Here is an 18,053-nt window from a genome sequence, read left to right on the forward strand (position 1 = left end):
GCGCTGAGCTCAGACTCAGAAACGGAGACAAGATATAAACAGTTACTGTGATAAAAACTACAAGCCAAATTTTCTATGTCTCCACAGTGTTTTATATAGATAATATGGCAAGTTAAAGAGAATAAGAGTTCCTGTAGCTGTGTTGGTTATTTTCTCACTGCACTTCACTGAAAACGCTCAAGTCCTAAAACAGCAGGAGAACTTTTATTTACAGAAAAAATTAATTTAAGAATAAAACGCGTTCAACACTAATTACTTTCTTTTGTTTGTGTTTGAAGCTCAAACATGTCCGCCCGCCCGCCCTCCTGTCACTAATTAAACTAGGCAGTGAGCAATCTCTTGTTCTTGTTGCTAAATGTAAACAAATAATATTTGTCTTGGCCAAAACCAAAAAGACTGAACCAACAAAAATGTTCCTTTTATACAAAAATACTAAAATCCTGCATATTAACCATATTATTAAGAAGAATAAATGACACAAGGAACGCATTTAAAATTTTCTGTGAATGTTTTCAACTTTGTTCTAAGAGCAACAAACCAAGAAACTCATGACAAATGAAGAGGAAGCTGAAAAACAGAGTCAACACAAGATGTTGTTAGAAATACAGAAAGCACAAACATCTTGTTTACTATGAATTAAAATCATGTCAACATAAGAAAACTAACTGAATGTGGCATTTGTGACCAACATGGTCAGTTACCTCCAATTTGCATCTTAACCAATTTTTAAGTCAATAACTACATTAAAAGAATTCAGTTAATATAAAAACAAAGAATGCCGATTTGCATTTCCTTAAAAAAAAAAGTGATGGGAAATGAAAACGTTGAAAGTCCACAAAAAAGTAAAAATAAAATTACAGCAATAAAGTCAGAAATTTATCAGAATAAGAGTCCCATAATATTATGAGAATATAGTCATAATATTACCATGATGAAGTTGTAATATTATGACTTTATTCTCAGTGTAGAGATATTTATGCAGCACCAGGAGAGAGTAAATCTTTTTTTTTTTTTGCACTGAGACACTAAAAGTACACAAAAAACACACTTAAAGGCTAAAAAAATAGATTTTTTATTTTATGTTCCTTTAAAGTACTTTAAAAATGGCTTTCTACTCCCGAGGATAAGAGGCAAATTGCAGTCGAGTAAATGTACATCTTGGGGTTTTTTTGCATTTTGCTGCTATAAATCTTTCTGGTATCTTTAGAACTTCAAATGAAAACTAACAGTCAGTTCCCAGAAAGACTCTTGTTCTTTTTGTTTATCTACATGTGATGAACAGAGGCGGACATCTCTCTGCCTGCTCACACACACGATGTCAGCTGAATCAGTTTCCCAAAGTCTTCGTCACACGGGTCAGGATGAAAGTGAAGCATGCGTTAAAAACCTTCCACTATTACAGCTTTATTCAGTCATTACTGAGACTTCAGCAGCTCACTAATAACTGAATGTGCTGATTTTAGCGCCTGCGATGAAGCAAACAAAAAACACGAGCAACCGACGGAGGAGCTCCCAGCGGTCCTGACTTTCCCGGACGGAGAACTGGAAAGAACTCCCAGCAGCTCCAAACTCTGATCCAAATATAACGTTATCTAAACAAAACCGTAAATCAGACCCAAGGAGCGCGCAGATGCCAAGCACGTGCAAGGCTGCTGCAAGCCAGGAGGGTTACTGTGGAAAAGCAGCAGAGCTGTGAGGGGTCAGAGGTTGATGCAAGTCTTCGGAGTCTGTTTTGGGATAAATGGGACTCTGAGAGAGCCGCTCCTTCTACACAATCGCAAACGTAAGCTCCTGATGAAACCTGAAACAGTTTGAAGTGACCTATTATGACGGTTAGGATTTAAGACTATGGTCTATACAAAACATGTCCATTAAATGTTTTGCACAAAATCATTCTTAGATAATGAAATTTTAGTCTGTTCCGTTTAACTAAACGTTTACACGCGCATGTGAAAATGGCTACAAACAGATGGTGCAATTATTCTACCGTACATCTTTGAAAAGCAGAAGTGGAGCCTTCTGCAGAACCAACAAGAATGCAGCAAGTGGTTTCTGAATAAAAGGTCAACAACAAAACACTTGTTTTTTCCAGCAGCCATTGTACAACGGTGATACTTGTAAACCTGCACCTTGAAATTTGCTGTTTTTATTAGCGCTTGGCATCAATAGCACAATTAGAATCTCCATCTATTTTCTAGATTGTGATTATTCTTGACTTATCGAAGTCTTCCAACAGGCTGGTAAAACTGTCTAAATCTATTCGACAAAGTGTTGGCATTGGCAAGGAAAGTCAAACCAACTGGACAAATACACGGTGTTGTTATTATCAAGCAGAATTTGCATGTTTGGTCATTGAAATCCGGCACCCAACCAAATATTGCAGTTGCTTGATGCTGATCGCTGTTGGTTTGTGGTTAGCAGGTCTACACATAAACTGGTAGCTTGTTTTGTTTTGTAAACAACAAAACGTCCCGCATGAAGGAGATTTTCAGCAGAGATCACAGATTGTGGCTTCGCCCCATATTTACATTTTAAATAAATACATTGATTGTGTTTATTTAAGTCTGAAACATTTTTGGAGGTAAAATGCTAATTAGATTGGATGAGTCATTAGCTTAATTTCTGATCCAGAACGATGTAAATAGGATTGGATCTAAGAGCGTCATTTGACTTTACTTTTTAGGTATAGATTGCATGTTTTACACATTACTCAAACCTTTAAAAACAAAAGATCTTAAACTTGCTTTTTTCTGTAGATTTAGTGTTTGTCTGCAGATGCAACTTTCAGTAGTAAAACTGATACCCAACAAATGAATACCACTCTGCATATGAATTAGTTAGGGCATCTTTTTTGTTTGCTTCTCCTTTGAGGCTAAAATCAGGAGCCATAATAAAACCAGTACATTGTAAGCTAATTACAAATTACACAAATAAATTGGCCTGTTACAATAAGCAATTATTAGATCATAAGCTAAACGCATGATATACTGTTTTTCTCTTCTGTCTCTCCAATAAAAACTGGACGACAAAAGTCTTCATTCTGCTGCTTTGGTTTCAGCAAGTTTTTTTTTTTTAAAGAACAATTTTGTTTAAAGACTTCATAACTGATTTTATTTGTTGTTTCAGTTGTTTGTTTACTTTTGATATTTTAAATGTCATCCAGTTCCATTGTTTAATATTTGTTAGAAATTAAAGTTTATAGATCTTTGAAAATGTTTTCTTGGATTTTTATGCCTTTACTATTGTATTACTTTAAAATGTTCTTAAAACAGAAATATTATCATTCATTGCAATAACTTATGGGACAATTTATTGTTAATAATAATTTGTTATTATTATTATAACTCTGGGAAACATGAAGTGTTGGCATGTTGGTATGGGGCCCCTGAAATAAGACCTGCTTAGGACCTCAAAAAGGTTTTGACCGGCCCTGCTAAGTTTGAAACTCTTTTCCCAACACTTCCTCCTCTCATTTCCAGCTCCACTCCTCCCTCACTTCTTTAGATGAGTTCCTCAGAACCACTTGACCTTTGGCCCCTTTCTCAGACATTAGAGTCTCACTCTATAATCCATTCAGTTCTTCACATCATTTCACCAGAACGACGAAGCAACAACTCCTGCTTTCAGATCATTTCTCGTCTTCCACTTTTAACGCTTGGCAGACACGGCGAGCCGAGGACAACAGCAGCTCTTCCCGCGTACGTTATCTTGGCGCAGCGGCGTGAAACAAAGGCATGCAAACGAACAGGAAAAACGGGCGGCGGTGTGACATCACGGAGGCGCAGCATGCAAAGAGGATTACATGGAATGCAGATTTTAGATGTAGCAGGACAGAAAGTCAAACAGCTTCATTGGTGCGGGTCTTTTTATGAGGTTTTCCATCATTTCAGCGCAGCAGAACAATGGGAACGTCTCCCATCGCTCTGCATCACAGGAGAGAATTAGAGACGTTAAAAAGAAGAAAATTTCTACCAAAAATTTTCTAGAAGAAAAAACTTTGAAGTTTCTGAGTGTGAAAAGTCAAAGATAACATTATAGATAGATAGATAGATAGATAAAATAAAATAGATAAAATTCTGACATTTTTAGATTAACATACAAAATTTTCAAGAAACAAAACTAGGAAGTTTGAGTTTGAAAAGGCAAAGATTTGATAGAATTTTTTTTTAATTTTTTTAATGAACCTAAGAAATTTTCTAGAAAAAAAAAAGTTTCTGAATTTCAAAAGTCAAAAATGTGGCAGAAAAAAATTTTATTAGAAATTTAAAAAGATTAAGAGAAAATTATCTGTTTTAGGAAGACAGAAAATTCCCAAAAGTCTTTTTTTTTTCAACTTTTATAAAAACTAAGTTTTTTCCCTAGAAAATTTCTGAGATCAGTCTCAAAATCTTTTGCAGAAATATACTCCCTTTTTCCGTATTCGCAAAGGCCGTAGTGTAAAATGTGTCTGGAGAAGTTTACGGTTCATTTCTCTTCATCTTTTAAAACACGACCCGATTGTCTGATCTGAACTTTAATCTCTCCTTCTTCCTGGAAATCCATCATTAACAGAAGCAAACAGAAATGTGAAGGTTTATCTGTGGAGGTCAAGGCTCAGGGTGTGAACTCATTACTGCCATTAAAGTCATTACAGCTGTATTTGTGCAGGAAAAAAAAACAATTTTTATCCTTTTTTTTTCCAGAAGTCTTATAAGATTATGAGGTTTGATTCTGAGCAGAGCTTCCTGCCTTTGTGCAGCCTGGAACCAATCAGACTGATGTTTAGGTCTCGTTCAGAGATTGCTGAGATTAGGATTAAGGCCAAACTTCAAGTTGAGGCTGAATGACGCATTAAACAACCACATGAGGAAGCGTGGCTGAATACTCTTTATGTGCAGACAGCTGAGCCGTAACTCAGAAGTGGCAGGCCGAGTTTTTTTCTGACCTATTTCTCTGAAAACTAAAACCTCAAAATATGAAGAGGCAACAAAAAGTGACCTTTAAAATTAATTTAAATCTGAAATCTTTGCAGGGTACAAATGCAGCTACTAACACTGAATCTAGACCGAAATAAAACTAAGAGAAATAAAGACTCTTTCTTTGAAGAGCATCTGTTGGCTTTATTTTGAAATTTTGATAACGCATTTCATTTGCATTTTAGGTGTGTTCTGCAAAGCTTCACTTAATCATTTAAGAGTTCAAGCAATTAACAGATTGCTATAAGAAGGAAGAAGTGGTCAAAAAAGAGATCAAAACTATAATAATGCTCAGTCATTTGGGAGCCCAGAGCAACAACCGTTTCACAAGCCAGGCAAATAAGAAATTAAGTTTTAAACAAGCAGCCATGGAGCGAATCGTAAGTCGTATCAAATAAATATTTCTACAGAATCAATAAGTCTAAATTTAGACGCTACTATGTCGTTTCATGTAGGAGACATGACAGGCTAAAGAGCGCCGTTAGCTCCAGTTCGGAAAGAACAATTTAAATCTGAAATATAATGGTACTGAATGAGAGCTTGGGTGTGAGATCTCTGCACTCTGGGCTGATTTGCCACAAAACTTTAAGTTCTACAACGGTGAGGGACATGCTGGGTGAAAGTCGACAGAAAAACCTACGTTTTGATGTATAAACTGTACATGTAGAGATGAAACTGTGTGCAATTTAAGTCAAATCAATCCTGAAAATTTTACAGTGCACGACATCATCACTCTGAACATTTGGTGGGAAAATCTTAAAGAAATCAAACTTAAAACCTGAAATGTATCAAAATGTCAGTTCAGTTAAAGGCCTATCAGATGTGACGCTTCAGCTTAAAAAAAGTTTTAAAATTCAAGACAATGCAATTATTGCAAATTCTTACAAATATAAATCCCAACAATCAACAGCTAATTAAGAGTTGGCATATTCTGCAGTCCAGACATTTTTTGGCTGACATAAGAGGAAATAAAACCATAAAATATAACTTTTTGTGCAACAGAGAAGAGGGTCAGTTATTCTCCCAGCATCAGCACCGGATGAGAAAGTCCCGTTTGAGTCTCCTCTAAATCTCCAAATCAGATAAAAAGGTCCTGTTTGCCCTCATATTGACTTTTGGTTAAAATAATTGAGGCTAAACCAACACAGAAGATCAATCGTAACTGAACAAGACGAGGCGTCGTCGATAGGAATTGATTTTTGATGCTTCTTTGTATGTAATCTCTTTAGTACGACGGCGCATTAGGCCCATTGAAGAGAAAAAAGTAAAAAAGGAAGAATACATTTCCATCAAAAAACCTCAGAAATTGTCTGTTTAATCTCAGAAATCTTCATTTATAAAACTTGAAAATATCCGTGCTCTGAAAAGTTAAAAATTTGGCAGAAAAAAAAAGAAATTTTGAAATTAATCTCAGAAATGTTTCAGTGAAAATTTGGAAATTTCCCAAGATGCAACTGTTGCACACTTCAGCGGACACAAATATGTCATTCGGTTCAATAAAGCTGATGTGACGCAGTCAGATCTGAAGGGAGTGGAACTGGTTTGACTGATCCCATGTGAACCCTGCTGGCTCCGACTCGCTTTTCTCCTCCTAATCATCTCAGTTATTTGCAGAGCGTGGGGATGTGATCGGACTCTCCTCGCTGGGAGTCGACTCTCTGAACGGGTCGGCATTGTTCTGCAGCCCACACGGGACGCCGTGTGGGCCACTCAGGAAAGGCACGTTTCGCTCCCGCCTCCCTCCCTGAACACGAGCCCTCTTCCTCATGTTTCAGCCTCTGAGCGGGGCTGGGAATATGTGACGACTTGCAGACACATGATACAGGAATTTCTGGATAAATCACCCACATGACTCGATTTAAAACAAAAAGAAGGAGCAGCGTCGTCACAGTCGGCGCTTCCTGCCATAAAAACAAAGCAGACTGCGGTTCAGTAAAGGACTTCGGCTGATGGATGACGCCACGCAGAAGAGCGCTCGTGTTTTTCTGTTTTGTTAACAAAACATGCAGCAACAAGGAGCATCGCTGCCTTGCAGAATACCATTCGCTTTAGTCACTCATCTCTGCAGCAGATAATACAGGGTATTTATATTTAACGGAGCAAGTGGCATTTTGGGAAAAAATTGTTGAAGGGAATCATGGCAATTTAAAAAGAATTGTGGTTTTGGATTGAAAAAAGTTTGGATGGAAACAATGGAAACACTTTTTTTGCATCACACAAGTTACACCATCAAGAACCAGATGTTACTACTGGCACAAACCACAATGAAGACGACAACAGGAAGTAGCTGGAGGATGATGGCGCAGCATCGTTTTAATGGCTTATTTAAAAAAATAACTTATAGGAAACCTATACAGAAAACAGGAAATTTATATGCAACTCATAAAGTACTAACTTGAAACTTTCCAGGTACTTTTTAAGTTATCCATGACACAAAATATTATTAATGGTTATGCTACTTAGTTAAAACTCAACAGAACAATTGAATTAGCATTAACTGTTAGCAGGTTGTTGTGAATGTTTCTTTTACTAAAAAAAAAAAAAAAATCGATAAAAAATTGCATGGCTTAAGGAAGTCTTCATTTCAGCTATGTAAAAGTAAACACATGGAAATATTACTCATATCACTGAGCAAAAAGTCTTATTTTATATATGAATATATGTAATAAAGCAGAAGTTTAAAAAAAATCTAATTCAGGAACACAGAAAAAAAGTCCTGTTAGAATTTTGTCTTGTATCTGTAGCTTAGGAGAAATTATGACAAAATAACCGCATTACAACTTCTCATTGACTGACTGAAAATGCTCAACATCCTCATGAAAAAAAAGAAACCTCTTTGAAACCATAAATGATTTAGTTTCCTGTTTGTCCTGTAACATGACGAGGCCTTTCCGGGTTTCTTAGAGGAGTTCGGTCTTTAATTCCACCCCCAACAAGAGGAAGCAACAAACGACTTATGAGTGCAATGCTAAAAATACGCTTCCCCTAAAGACAGGCTTCGAAACATGAAGCATAAGTACAGAAAATAAAAGCACCCCCCATCAGCTGCATGCATTTCCTGCAGCAACAAAAATATTCTCCATGATGCAGCGGAGCTCTGTGGTGTGACGGGCACGCGTCTAAAAAGTGCTTAACGAGGTGTATTGATACAACAGTGAGTGGAAAATGTCAGGGGTGTTGATGACAACCGGGGAGGGAACTAAAGGTTTTATTATTCAGCCGAATTACCAATAATTACAAGCGATGACCACACAGATACCCTGGTGTTAATTATTACCCAGAATCAGATCTTACAGTTGTGGGATTAAAGCAGAACAACAGACAACAAAGCAAACATCCAGGCAGGTTCGTCTCTCACACCTGAGGGGCTTCTCAGTCCACCCAGCTGGCCAATCACAGTCCCCCAAAGCTCTGCATTACTAATTCAGGTAATCCTACAGCTAATTGAGAGCTTTTTCACACCTGATAGTCTAGTAGTTTCGATTCAATTGAGGACCAAAGTTGCAACATTTGGTACATTTTCAGCTGCTGCGGTTCGCTTTCACACTGAGTCAAATTAAACCAAACTCATTGAAAAAACCTGTTTCCCTCCTCACCTGTAGGGGCGCTGCACCGAGAAGTACTGAAGGAAAATATGTCCAAACCTCTGAAGAAGATACGAACACAACTTTCTTCTTCACCAAATGTAGGCAAAAAGATGTTATCGGATATTTCTTTTGTCTTTGATTAGAGATCACAAGCTAGCTGTTTGTTTAGGCTTTTATTTACCCAGAATGCCCTGCTCTGTAGTCCAGTTCCTGCATTTAGAGTGGTCTGTTTTACGTTCACATGTACATTCAAAATGTAGCAAAACTCACTTCAATTGAACTAAAACCTACGTTATTAGAACAGCCTGTCACAATGACAAACTTTGCTGAACAATAAATTGTCCCAGAAGTTGTTGCAATAAAAATAGGATTGTTTGGAGACCATATTTAAGTAAAACAATGTAATAGCATAATAATACAAAACAAGATAATGAATTTTAAATTTCAATAAACAGGTAACACTGGAACTGAACGACATTTTAAATATCTAAAATAAACAAAACAGTAGAAACAACAAATAAAACTAATTATCAAGTCTCTGTAAACAAAATTGTTTTCAGACCAAAGTGAAATACTGAAGACTTTAGTCATCCAGTTTTTGGTAGAAAGAAAGAAATGACAAATCATGCAGTTTTATGCTGATAGTTTTATGCTAGTTTTCTATTGCGTATTCACACCAAACAAACAAACAAACAAACCAGAGTTTGATTCAAACTTGACTACCTTATAAAATAACATTTCTGTTAAAAGTTAGTAGCTGTGAAGCAGCAACCATCAGAATCAGTTTGATGAAAACTGAACAGTAAGCGCTATTTGTTATGATGATAGCTGTAGGATTTATTATCGTCACTAAAATGACCCTTATCAATTAGTCATCTTGCCATGACAACAATTTTTAGTAGGTTATGTTTCCAACCCCAAGAAGCATTAGTCAGATTAGAATTGTAATTTTGTAGTTATTTTCTTTCTGTTGGGATTGTCAGTAAAAGCTGCATTTATGTTGTTATTTGGAGCATTAAGCAGAAAACTGTCTGTTTAAATTGACTATAGGACAGTGGTTTTTATTTAATGATGTTATTGATATTGTACTGTGTTTTTGTAACCAATTGTTTAATTGTATTATTGTCAGGACACTCTTATTGTAAAAGAGTTTTATCCTGGTTAAAGTTGCAATATGTAACTTTTATTAAGAATATGTGTTTTTTTTTTTTTTTACATATTTATTAAAAATGTCACCATGTCCTGACACTGAAATATAAGACGGATAATCTGTGAAAAGATCGATCTCCTTCATAAACTATCAGAAGCACTGATACAAAACAAAAACAACCAATCAGAGCCAGGAGGCGGGTCTTAGCGTTGTCAATCAAGCTGCTAAATCTGCTAATGGTATAAAAAGAACTCACTGTTTTATGAAAACTGTTTATCCACAATCATCAGTGGCTAAGCTAACTAGCTGTAGCATCCACAACAGGCTTTGCTGGTGGGTAGCTGTAGTAGCTGTAAGACCCGCCTCCTGCCTCTGATTGGTTGTTTCTAGCAATGGGAGAACTGGGAGAAGGCAGACAGGCTTCATTTCTTTGTGCTGAGATTATCTGTATGCCAAGACATAGTGACAGTTTTAACAAATATCGAAAAAACATATTTCTGTTAATGTTGCATATTTCAAATTTTAATAAAGGTTTCACAAAAAAATGTTGTTTATATTCTCCAACCCTGCTTAATTTGATAGTTACATTTACTCAATTACATTTAGCTGAGTAACTATTTTTTTAAAAGAAAAACTTTTCAGAGTATTTTTACTACACTGTACTTTTTACGTTTTCTTGAGTAATTATAATAAAGTATTGTTACTCTTGAGTAAAATTTCTGGACACTGTTCCCACTGTCAGTAACTTAACTGAATGAAAAAGAAACTTGTTTTTACCAAAGGGTCACCAGATACAGACACACACAAGTTTGTTTATTGAAAAAACTGATTTGGAAAAAAAATTATCATTTTGTTAGTAATATGAATTATTGTAATTTTTATCATTGAAATACCAAATTTTCCACATAACGTTATATTTTGGTCCATCTGATTATTTAATTTAAATATTAAATGATTGATCATTTGATCGGTTACTCAGTACTTGAGTTGGCTTTTTACCAAATACTTCTTGTAATTTTTGGATGGCTACTTTTTATTTTTACTTGACTAAAAATATGTTTAATTATTGCTACTCTTCTCTTCAATTTTATTTTATTTTATTTATTTTTTGTAGTACTCTGCTCACTTCTCAAAACATTTAACCTGACATTGGAATAAAGTAGCTAATGCTTATTTTTTGGTGGCTTTTCTAATCTTGTGCCCCGTGGTAACAGATTCATTAGCTACGGCCCTGGCCTGGAAGCTCCTCTCCTCACCCAGAGGACCAGAAGTGACCACATGATGTCTGCGTCTTAGACCCGCTTCCCTTTTTTTCCGAAATGCGTCAAAACCCAGAATACGCGTCCAAACAAGACCAGCTGCGGTGCAGGAATGCAGAAGCATCACGCACCGACACATTCATAACGGCAGCCACGCACACGCGTGTCTTACAGTTTTCGAGACTCACCGTGGCCGAGCTGAGGCCGCTGTCCGTCAGCGTCAGGTGGTGCGGCTCCCACCTCCGCAGGTACTTGGAGGTGAGCAGCTTGCTGAGGAAGGTGCGTGGGTGTTTGACCACGCACACCTGGATGTCCCCTTCGTGCAGCAGCTTGTAGCGCATCCCGCTACTGCTGCAGTGGTGCAGGGACCTCCTGCACGGCCCTGCGCCCAGCTTCGTGTTGTTGTTGCCCTCGGACATCTCCCCCAGTAAGGGCTTGCTCTCCTCGCACTGGTAGAACTGGTTGTTGTGCAGCTCGTTGGTTCCCCCGCCGCCGCTGTTGTAATCCATTTTCTCCCCCAGTAATCCCAGTATTTATTGTTCCCAGTGGAGTCCTGGCGGAGGGTCGCGGAGGTTTTTTGTTTGTTTTAAAATAAATCAGAAGGTCGCTGGGATGAGGGGAGGGAGAGGGTGAGGGGTTACCTACCAACACACGGACAGGACGTCAGCAGATCCAGATGTTTCAACCGTTTAATCACTCACTGACAATAATCCACCATTTTCCTCTCCGTGAACAGTCTTCACGGTGCGCGTACTCCCCCCACTCCACGGACACGGCGCCGTTCTCAGAGAGTGAGGGCCATGGCCTGATCCAGCGGGGGACACCTTGGAGCCGGACTCGGTAAATCCTCGGGTGGAATCGGAAGAAAAACGCGTCGTTCCGGCGTCTCCGGGCTCCTCAGAGGCTGTTGGAGGCCATTTCTGCCTCGCCGATCGCTTTTATTCTCCGCTTTTCCTGCTGACCGTCTCAGCATGAAGAGGAGACGGCACTCTGCGCTCATTGGACCCTGCCCCGTCACGTGACGCCGGACTGACGTCAATTGGGAGGCGAGCGGATGAGCCGTGCGTTGTTTTACCTCAGAGTGTCTGCTGGGGGCGCGCGCGCGAATGGCTCTCCCCTCCCTGGATGCGCGCGCATAAAAAATGGACTCCGGGCGAAAGCCTCCTCCTCTTCCTGCATAAGAATTTATGCATCATTTCTTCTTCCCTGGAAATTATGCATAATTTCATGACTAAAATTCTCCAGTTAATCAGAATAAAGTGAAAAACATTCATGGATACTTTGTGACATTATAAAAATTTTAAAATTTGAATTATTTTAATTTAATAATTAACTTAGCTTTATCTTGTCAATATATTGAGAATATGATCATATTTCTGAATGAAGTTTGCATGCTCTCCAGCTGCCTCCCACAGTCCAAAGAGTGTACTTAGTGTAGAGGAACTAATTATTAAATTTAAATAATTTATATTACAAAATTATTATAATATATTGTATTGTATTATATATTTCTACTCATTAAAAGCACAAAATTTAATATATTTCAAATTTTCTTAACCCATATTTCAAGGAAAACATTGAGAAAAGAATATTTGCATGTAATTCATGGTATTTCAATATATCATTACATTTTATTCTGTAATTGATTTTCTTTTTTCATATTTCCATTTAATACATTTGAACTCTTCTTCAACCATTTCGATAATGTTCTACCATTTCTTGCCATTTCTGTACATATTAAGCTTCAGTTTTCAGCACAGCTTTTAATTATATTATATTATATTATTGTACTTTTTATTAAAATTTCTTTGTAATTTAATAATTAATTTATATTCACATATATTTTTAGTGGGCTGGTTACCAGCACTTGTCAGTTTTTGTTACTTTAAAAAAAAACTATTTCTTGTTGCTTTTTAATCGTTTTTGTATATTGATTGATTGATTGATTGATTGATTGATTGATTGGTTGGTTGGTTGATTGATTGATTGATTGATTGATTGATTGATTGATTGATTGATTGATTGATTGATTGATTGATTGATTGATTGATTGATTGATTGATTGATTGATTGATTGATTGATTGATTGAACACACAAATGGTCCACAAAAACAAGGACATGGTAATTAATAATTCAGTTTAAACGTAAGGTCGTTTTAACTTTGCTAAATTTTAATCTTTGAAACTTAGTTTTCATTTGAATATTATTTATATATTTTTGTGTTGAATTTCGTGTTGATATAAAGAGGTAAAATTGTTATTTTTGTATTTGGCAATTTGTGAGAGCTATCAGTTTATTTGTTGACCCAATAACACGTTTCACCGATTTGAAACGAGATAAAGTTTCCCATCAACATGTTTGAGTCATCCATCTGCTCTCCCACTCGCTGACTGTACTTCTGCGGAAAACGAGCTATCATTTTCAAACAGATAAGATTGATGTAATTGGTAGAGGTATCTTTCCCAATTTCTAAAGATAACACTCTGGGAAAAAGCCAGCAGAAGCAGAAACCAGCCCAGGTAAGAGACTCAGACAGGGAATGAAAGCTTCAAACCGGCCCAGCTCAGGGATCCCCGCTCACAACAACAAATGCCTCAGTTGAGATTCCCAAAACGATCCGTGTTATTTCCGTTCTGTCATCGTTTGCGTCTTTTACGGAAGCTTTGACTGTAATTCCTGCTATCTGGTGCTGCAGGTTCAAGCAGGCCTGAACATCTGCAGGTTGTGTCAGCGCTCAGTGCGTCAGCGAATACAAGAAACAAGGCTGGGAAGAGCCAGGAATGACAGACATTGCATAAGAATCATTGGAAATCATGGAAATTCTGAAACATTTCATGACAAGTTTTCATGTCGGGATATGTCTGGAGGGCTAGTTTGCTGTAATTTATCTGTAAACTGTGTCATTATTATTATTTTCCAAACTTTTTATAGTAATTTATCATCTGCTAACTGTCCCTGTTTTCATCAACAGTACAGGACAGTGCAGTCTGTGTTTCATTCAAAATAAATGACTGTTTTTCTTTCATACACATATATGCGGTTATAATGTTTGTTTAATTTAGAGAACTTCTTTAAGGAATTGTGTCCTGCAGTGCAGTTTATGTTTTAGGATTTAAGTGATATTTACAATGTATTACTTCTGGTGAATAAATATGTTTTTGTTCGTCTACATGATTTCTGAAAAAAGATGTAAAACATAAAAAAAGACAGCAAAAATAAAAGCAAATGAGAGGTTCGATGTGTGTTTTCTGCACTCCGAGTGGATTCGGCAGACAACAGTAATTCCTCCCACTGTGAGAGACATATTGGATGAAAGTAGACAGAAATGTCTAAGTTTTGATGTGAGAACTGCTGTAAAGCCAAAGCTGCAGACGTGAAAGTTTTCTCAGTACTTTCTGGAGTCAACAAATAAAATTTACCTGGAATTTTTAGGCACATTTGCATAAAATGTGTATAATTTCAATGTCTTAACAAAAAACATTAATTGAGACTGGTAATACATTTTGTTGACAATGCAGAACAACGCTCTTCTGAAGACACATAATAATCCAGATGTTTACAATGTCCTTTAACTGGGAAGAAAATTTTGCTTTTTTTCTTTTGAACAACATGCAGCAAAAGAAAAACAACTTGATTTAAAAAAGTAACAGACATGGATCTAGTTTCTGAGATGAAACAATGTTCCAGTTTAAATGAGTGCCTCATGGTTCTTTCCACACTTTCCAGCATTTACAGTAAATACTGCACTGCATTACTGTTGTCTAAACAGCGGCTCACTTGTCGGGCCCTTGTGACTGTCTGTCTGTCTGCAAGGAAACTGTAAAAACGTGAAAGAGGCTGTGGGATTGCTTCAATTTGTTCTGAGGAGGAAGTTTTGTCACAAGTGGCTTCTGCTGAGTGTTTCGTTGACGTCAGAGGATTAAATTCACAATCTGCTGGAAACCATATGAAGTGTTTTGTTTTTGTTTCAGTTTAAACGCTGAAGTTTAAACGCACTGTTTTGTTACCACACTTTTCATCTATCGATTCATCCTTCTGTATGTTCACCATGCAAATGTCCATTTGGTCATCTATCCATCTCTTCATACGTTCATCATAGAGTCCAGAAAGATCTTTTTGTTTGATGAATTTTATTATTAATAATGATACTGTATAGTTATAATGATTTATTCACCATTTTCTATTTCTGCCTACCTTCATTCTTTTTATTAATGTTTTGATGATGATGATTATCAGCTATTTTGTTTTTTTTTAATATTATTTTAATTTTCTTTAATTTTTTAATATGCATTTGTTTAAATTTCTGCCAAGAAAATACTCTTTTTTTTTTCTACTTACAATGGCTGTAATATGCCATCGTATTGGTTTTATGTCATACGATGTATTTTTCTGTCATTTTATTTACTGATATAGTAATAAACGAATATAAAGTCATACTGACCAGAACTTATGCTGCTTTCCAGTTGTAATTAGTTTATCCAACTTCCTAGTCGGATAAATCAGTTGAAAGTCAGATTTCTGTAAATTAGGAGTAACTCCAACTGCTGCCCAGTTAAAACTGTTTAAGAGTGACTTTGTGATTCAATATGGCTGCTCCTCGAATCAATAGCAGTGAGCTGTGGTGGAAACTTTTATTTTACAACACACACATGCAAGAGTGTCAATATTATATGTAGCGCCTGCAACTACAACCTGAACAAATTAAAAGTGGTGTTTGCTAATGGAAAGTAAAGCTTAAAATAATGTTTGTAAGAACTACTGCAAATAATGTCGATAGGTGTTGCCATGTTGGGATCCTGACTTTTTAACTGGAACTCTGTTGTCTTGGATCTGCTTTCCAGTTCCACTCAGAACTTGAAAATTCTGACTTCCCAGTCGGGAAGAATCAACTGGAATGCCCTCTGAAGTTGGATTTCCAGTTGGGAAACTGGAAGAAACTCTGACTATCACTAGTATTATGGTGGACTTCTTCAATATGGCAACTCCTTGCGTCTGTGATGGAAACATGCTACGTGTAATACCTGCAATTCTAAAAGATTTAAATGGCGTTTGCTTACTGAACGTAAAGCCTAAAACTATGTTTGCATGATGTACTGCAAACAATGTCTATGGGCGTTGCCATGTTGGAGGCCTGACTTTTAACTGCAACCCTGTAACCTCGGGTCACAGCATGAGATCTAATAGAATGGATCTATCATCTTATTATAAAGTAGGACAAAAAAATTCTGATGTACTTTAATCTCAAAATTTAATTTGTTTTTCTCAGAATTGTGATTCTGCGTTAATTTATGTTAAAATCCAAATACATATCCAAGCATTCTTAGGCCCATGTCAATTATGTAAGCATATAAAAATAATTGCATAATTCCTGCTGTAGGATTTTAAACCTCCATTTCAGCCACAATGAAAGCTTGCCCCAAATTTATTTAATAAATTTGAATTTTATATCTAATATATCTAAAGTTTCAACCGCTTTTGGGCCAGCGCCCCCGTCCATTATCCAGGTCGCTAATCGCCCCTCATCAAAGAAGATGTGGGGTATCTGCACCAACTATTTTATTTTATGATTAATTTTACCAGCATTATAGTTGCCATCTTGATTTGTATTGTTTCTGTTTTTGTCATCAAAAATCTGTAAAAATTAACACGTCACTGAATTAATAGTTTCCAAAGAACAAAAATAAACATATAAATAGAAATAATTTTTTAAATGACATCAACTTAAAATCAGTAGGTCTATCATCAGCCAATCAAAGTGGAAAAAAGATCTTGTTCTATTCCATTTTCTGATGTTCGTTGTTAAATCTTGTACAAAATGGCCAGACAAGTCGCACAGCAATACCAGTTTAAACTGTGAACCTTTGCAAACTGATTGTGCTCTGCAACATTAAAACATGGGTGGAACTGCAACGGAAACATGGATGGTATTTTTCAATAGTATTGGTGCAAAAAGAAATCTCTACTCCAGGATGTCAACGCTTGCCACCACGGAGCAGATTTATCGGTCCAGAGCCCGGGGCAGCTGGAATCGCCAGCCGTCTGTTCTGGTCCCACCTCAGGCATTCAGTGCGGCTGTGTCACAACTACCAACACAACCACAGTGGCTGACTTGACAATTTGTGAGTGGGATGCCATCCCACAACAGTGCATGACCAGTATGAGAGGGTTGTGACAGGGTGTTTATGGTTCTCCCTACTTTTCAAATGAACAACCAAAATGTCTTTAAGTTTAAATAAAATCATTTACACCTGCCTATTCTTTGGAGTAGAATACATCATGGACTGGTTGCCAGTCCATTTCAGGCTGCTATCAAAACCAGTTCACCTGAGAATCAGAACCATTTATGAAAGTGGCACTAATTGAAAAAAATTGCCTGCTGTATGAACATAGCTTAACTGTTAAGTCCCGTGTTATTTACCTTTTTGCTGACTTGATTCTATGACTTTAGCTTGTTTTGTATCTGAATTTTCCCACTGTGGTCCAATAGAGTAGATTTCTATTCTAGTCCATTGTTGTATCTTTTCTCTATCTTTTTTATCCAACCTTTTAATCTGCTGACACGCACACGCCACAGCTCACACAACCATGTTTCTGTATGACTGACGCCAGGCATTCATAAACAGACTGAAACTGATTAGACAACCCTTGGAGGGCACAGAATGCAGAAAAGAATAAAAAGTTAAACATGTGCTACAGTCTTTGCCTCACATGGTTTCATCCATAATGTGAGCTCAGTGAGGCCCAGCGCTGGACGGTGAATATCACGCTGTATCTGTTCCCACTGTACGACTGTAACACATTTGATCATTTTGTCATTAATTCCTGTTAAACTTAACAAACTCTCATCATTTGTCAAAAGGAGAAACTTCAGAGCTTCCTGGTCGGGACTCGGAACTGGTAAAAACGGTGCTGGTTGTTGCACAAAGAGCAAAACAGTTTACCCACAACTCTATAAATGCAGAGTTGTTTGGTAGTGAAGTTAGGAGATTAAACAGTTCAAGCAGCATGCTTCTTCAATCAACTCCTTTAAACTGGTTGTTTAACTGCCATCAGTCACATGACTGGGTTGGATGGATTAAACCTCTCGCTTTAATTAAAACC

At 37.0% G+C, this 18,053-nt stretch overlaps 1 protein-coding gene across 1 annotated transcript in view; it reads right to left on the reverse strand.

The window, feature by feature from the left end:
- Positions 1-11,938, reverse strand: part of cmip (c-Maf inducing protein) — a 36,963-nt gene extending 25,025 nt beyond the window's left edge. Inside the window, exons 1-2 of the mRNA XM_055027206.1 lie at positions 11,597-11,938; positions 11,140-11,504 (exon numbers count right to left, since the gene is read on the reverse strand). Of these exons, the coding sequence (XP_054883181.1) occupies positions 11,140-11,460 (321 nt within the window). The 5' untranslated portion in view covers positions 11,461-11,504; positions 11,597-11,938. The remainder of the gene's footprint in view (positions 1-11,139; positions 11,505-11,596) is intronic.
- Between the last annotated feature and the right edge of the window lie 6,115 nt (positions 11,939-18,053).

Source organism: Poeciliopsis prolifica, unplaced genomic scaffold (genome assembly GCF_027474105.1).
Source record: "Poeciliopsis prolifica strain line A6 unplaced genomic scaffold, Auburn_PproV2 SCAFFOLD001, whole genome shotgun sequence".
Classification (NCBI taxonomy): Eukaryota; Metazoa; Chordata; class Actinopteri; order Cyprinodontiformes; family Poeciliidae; genus Poeciliopsis; species Poeciliopsis prolifica.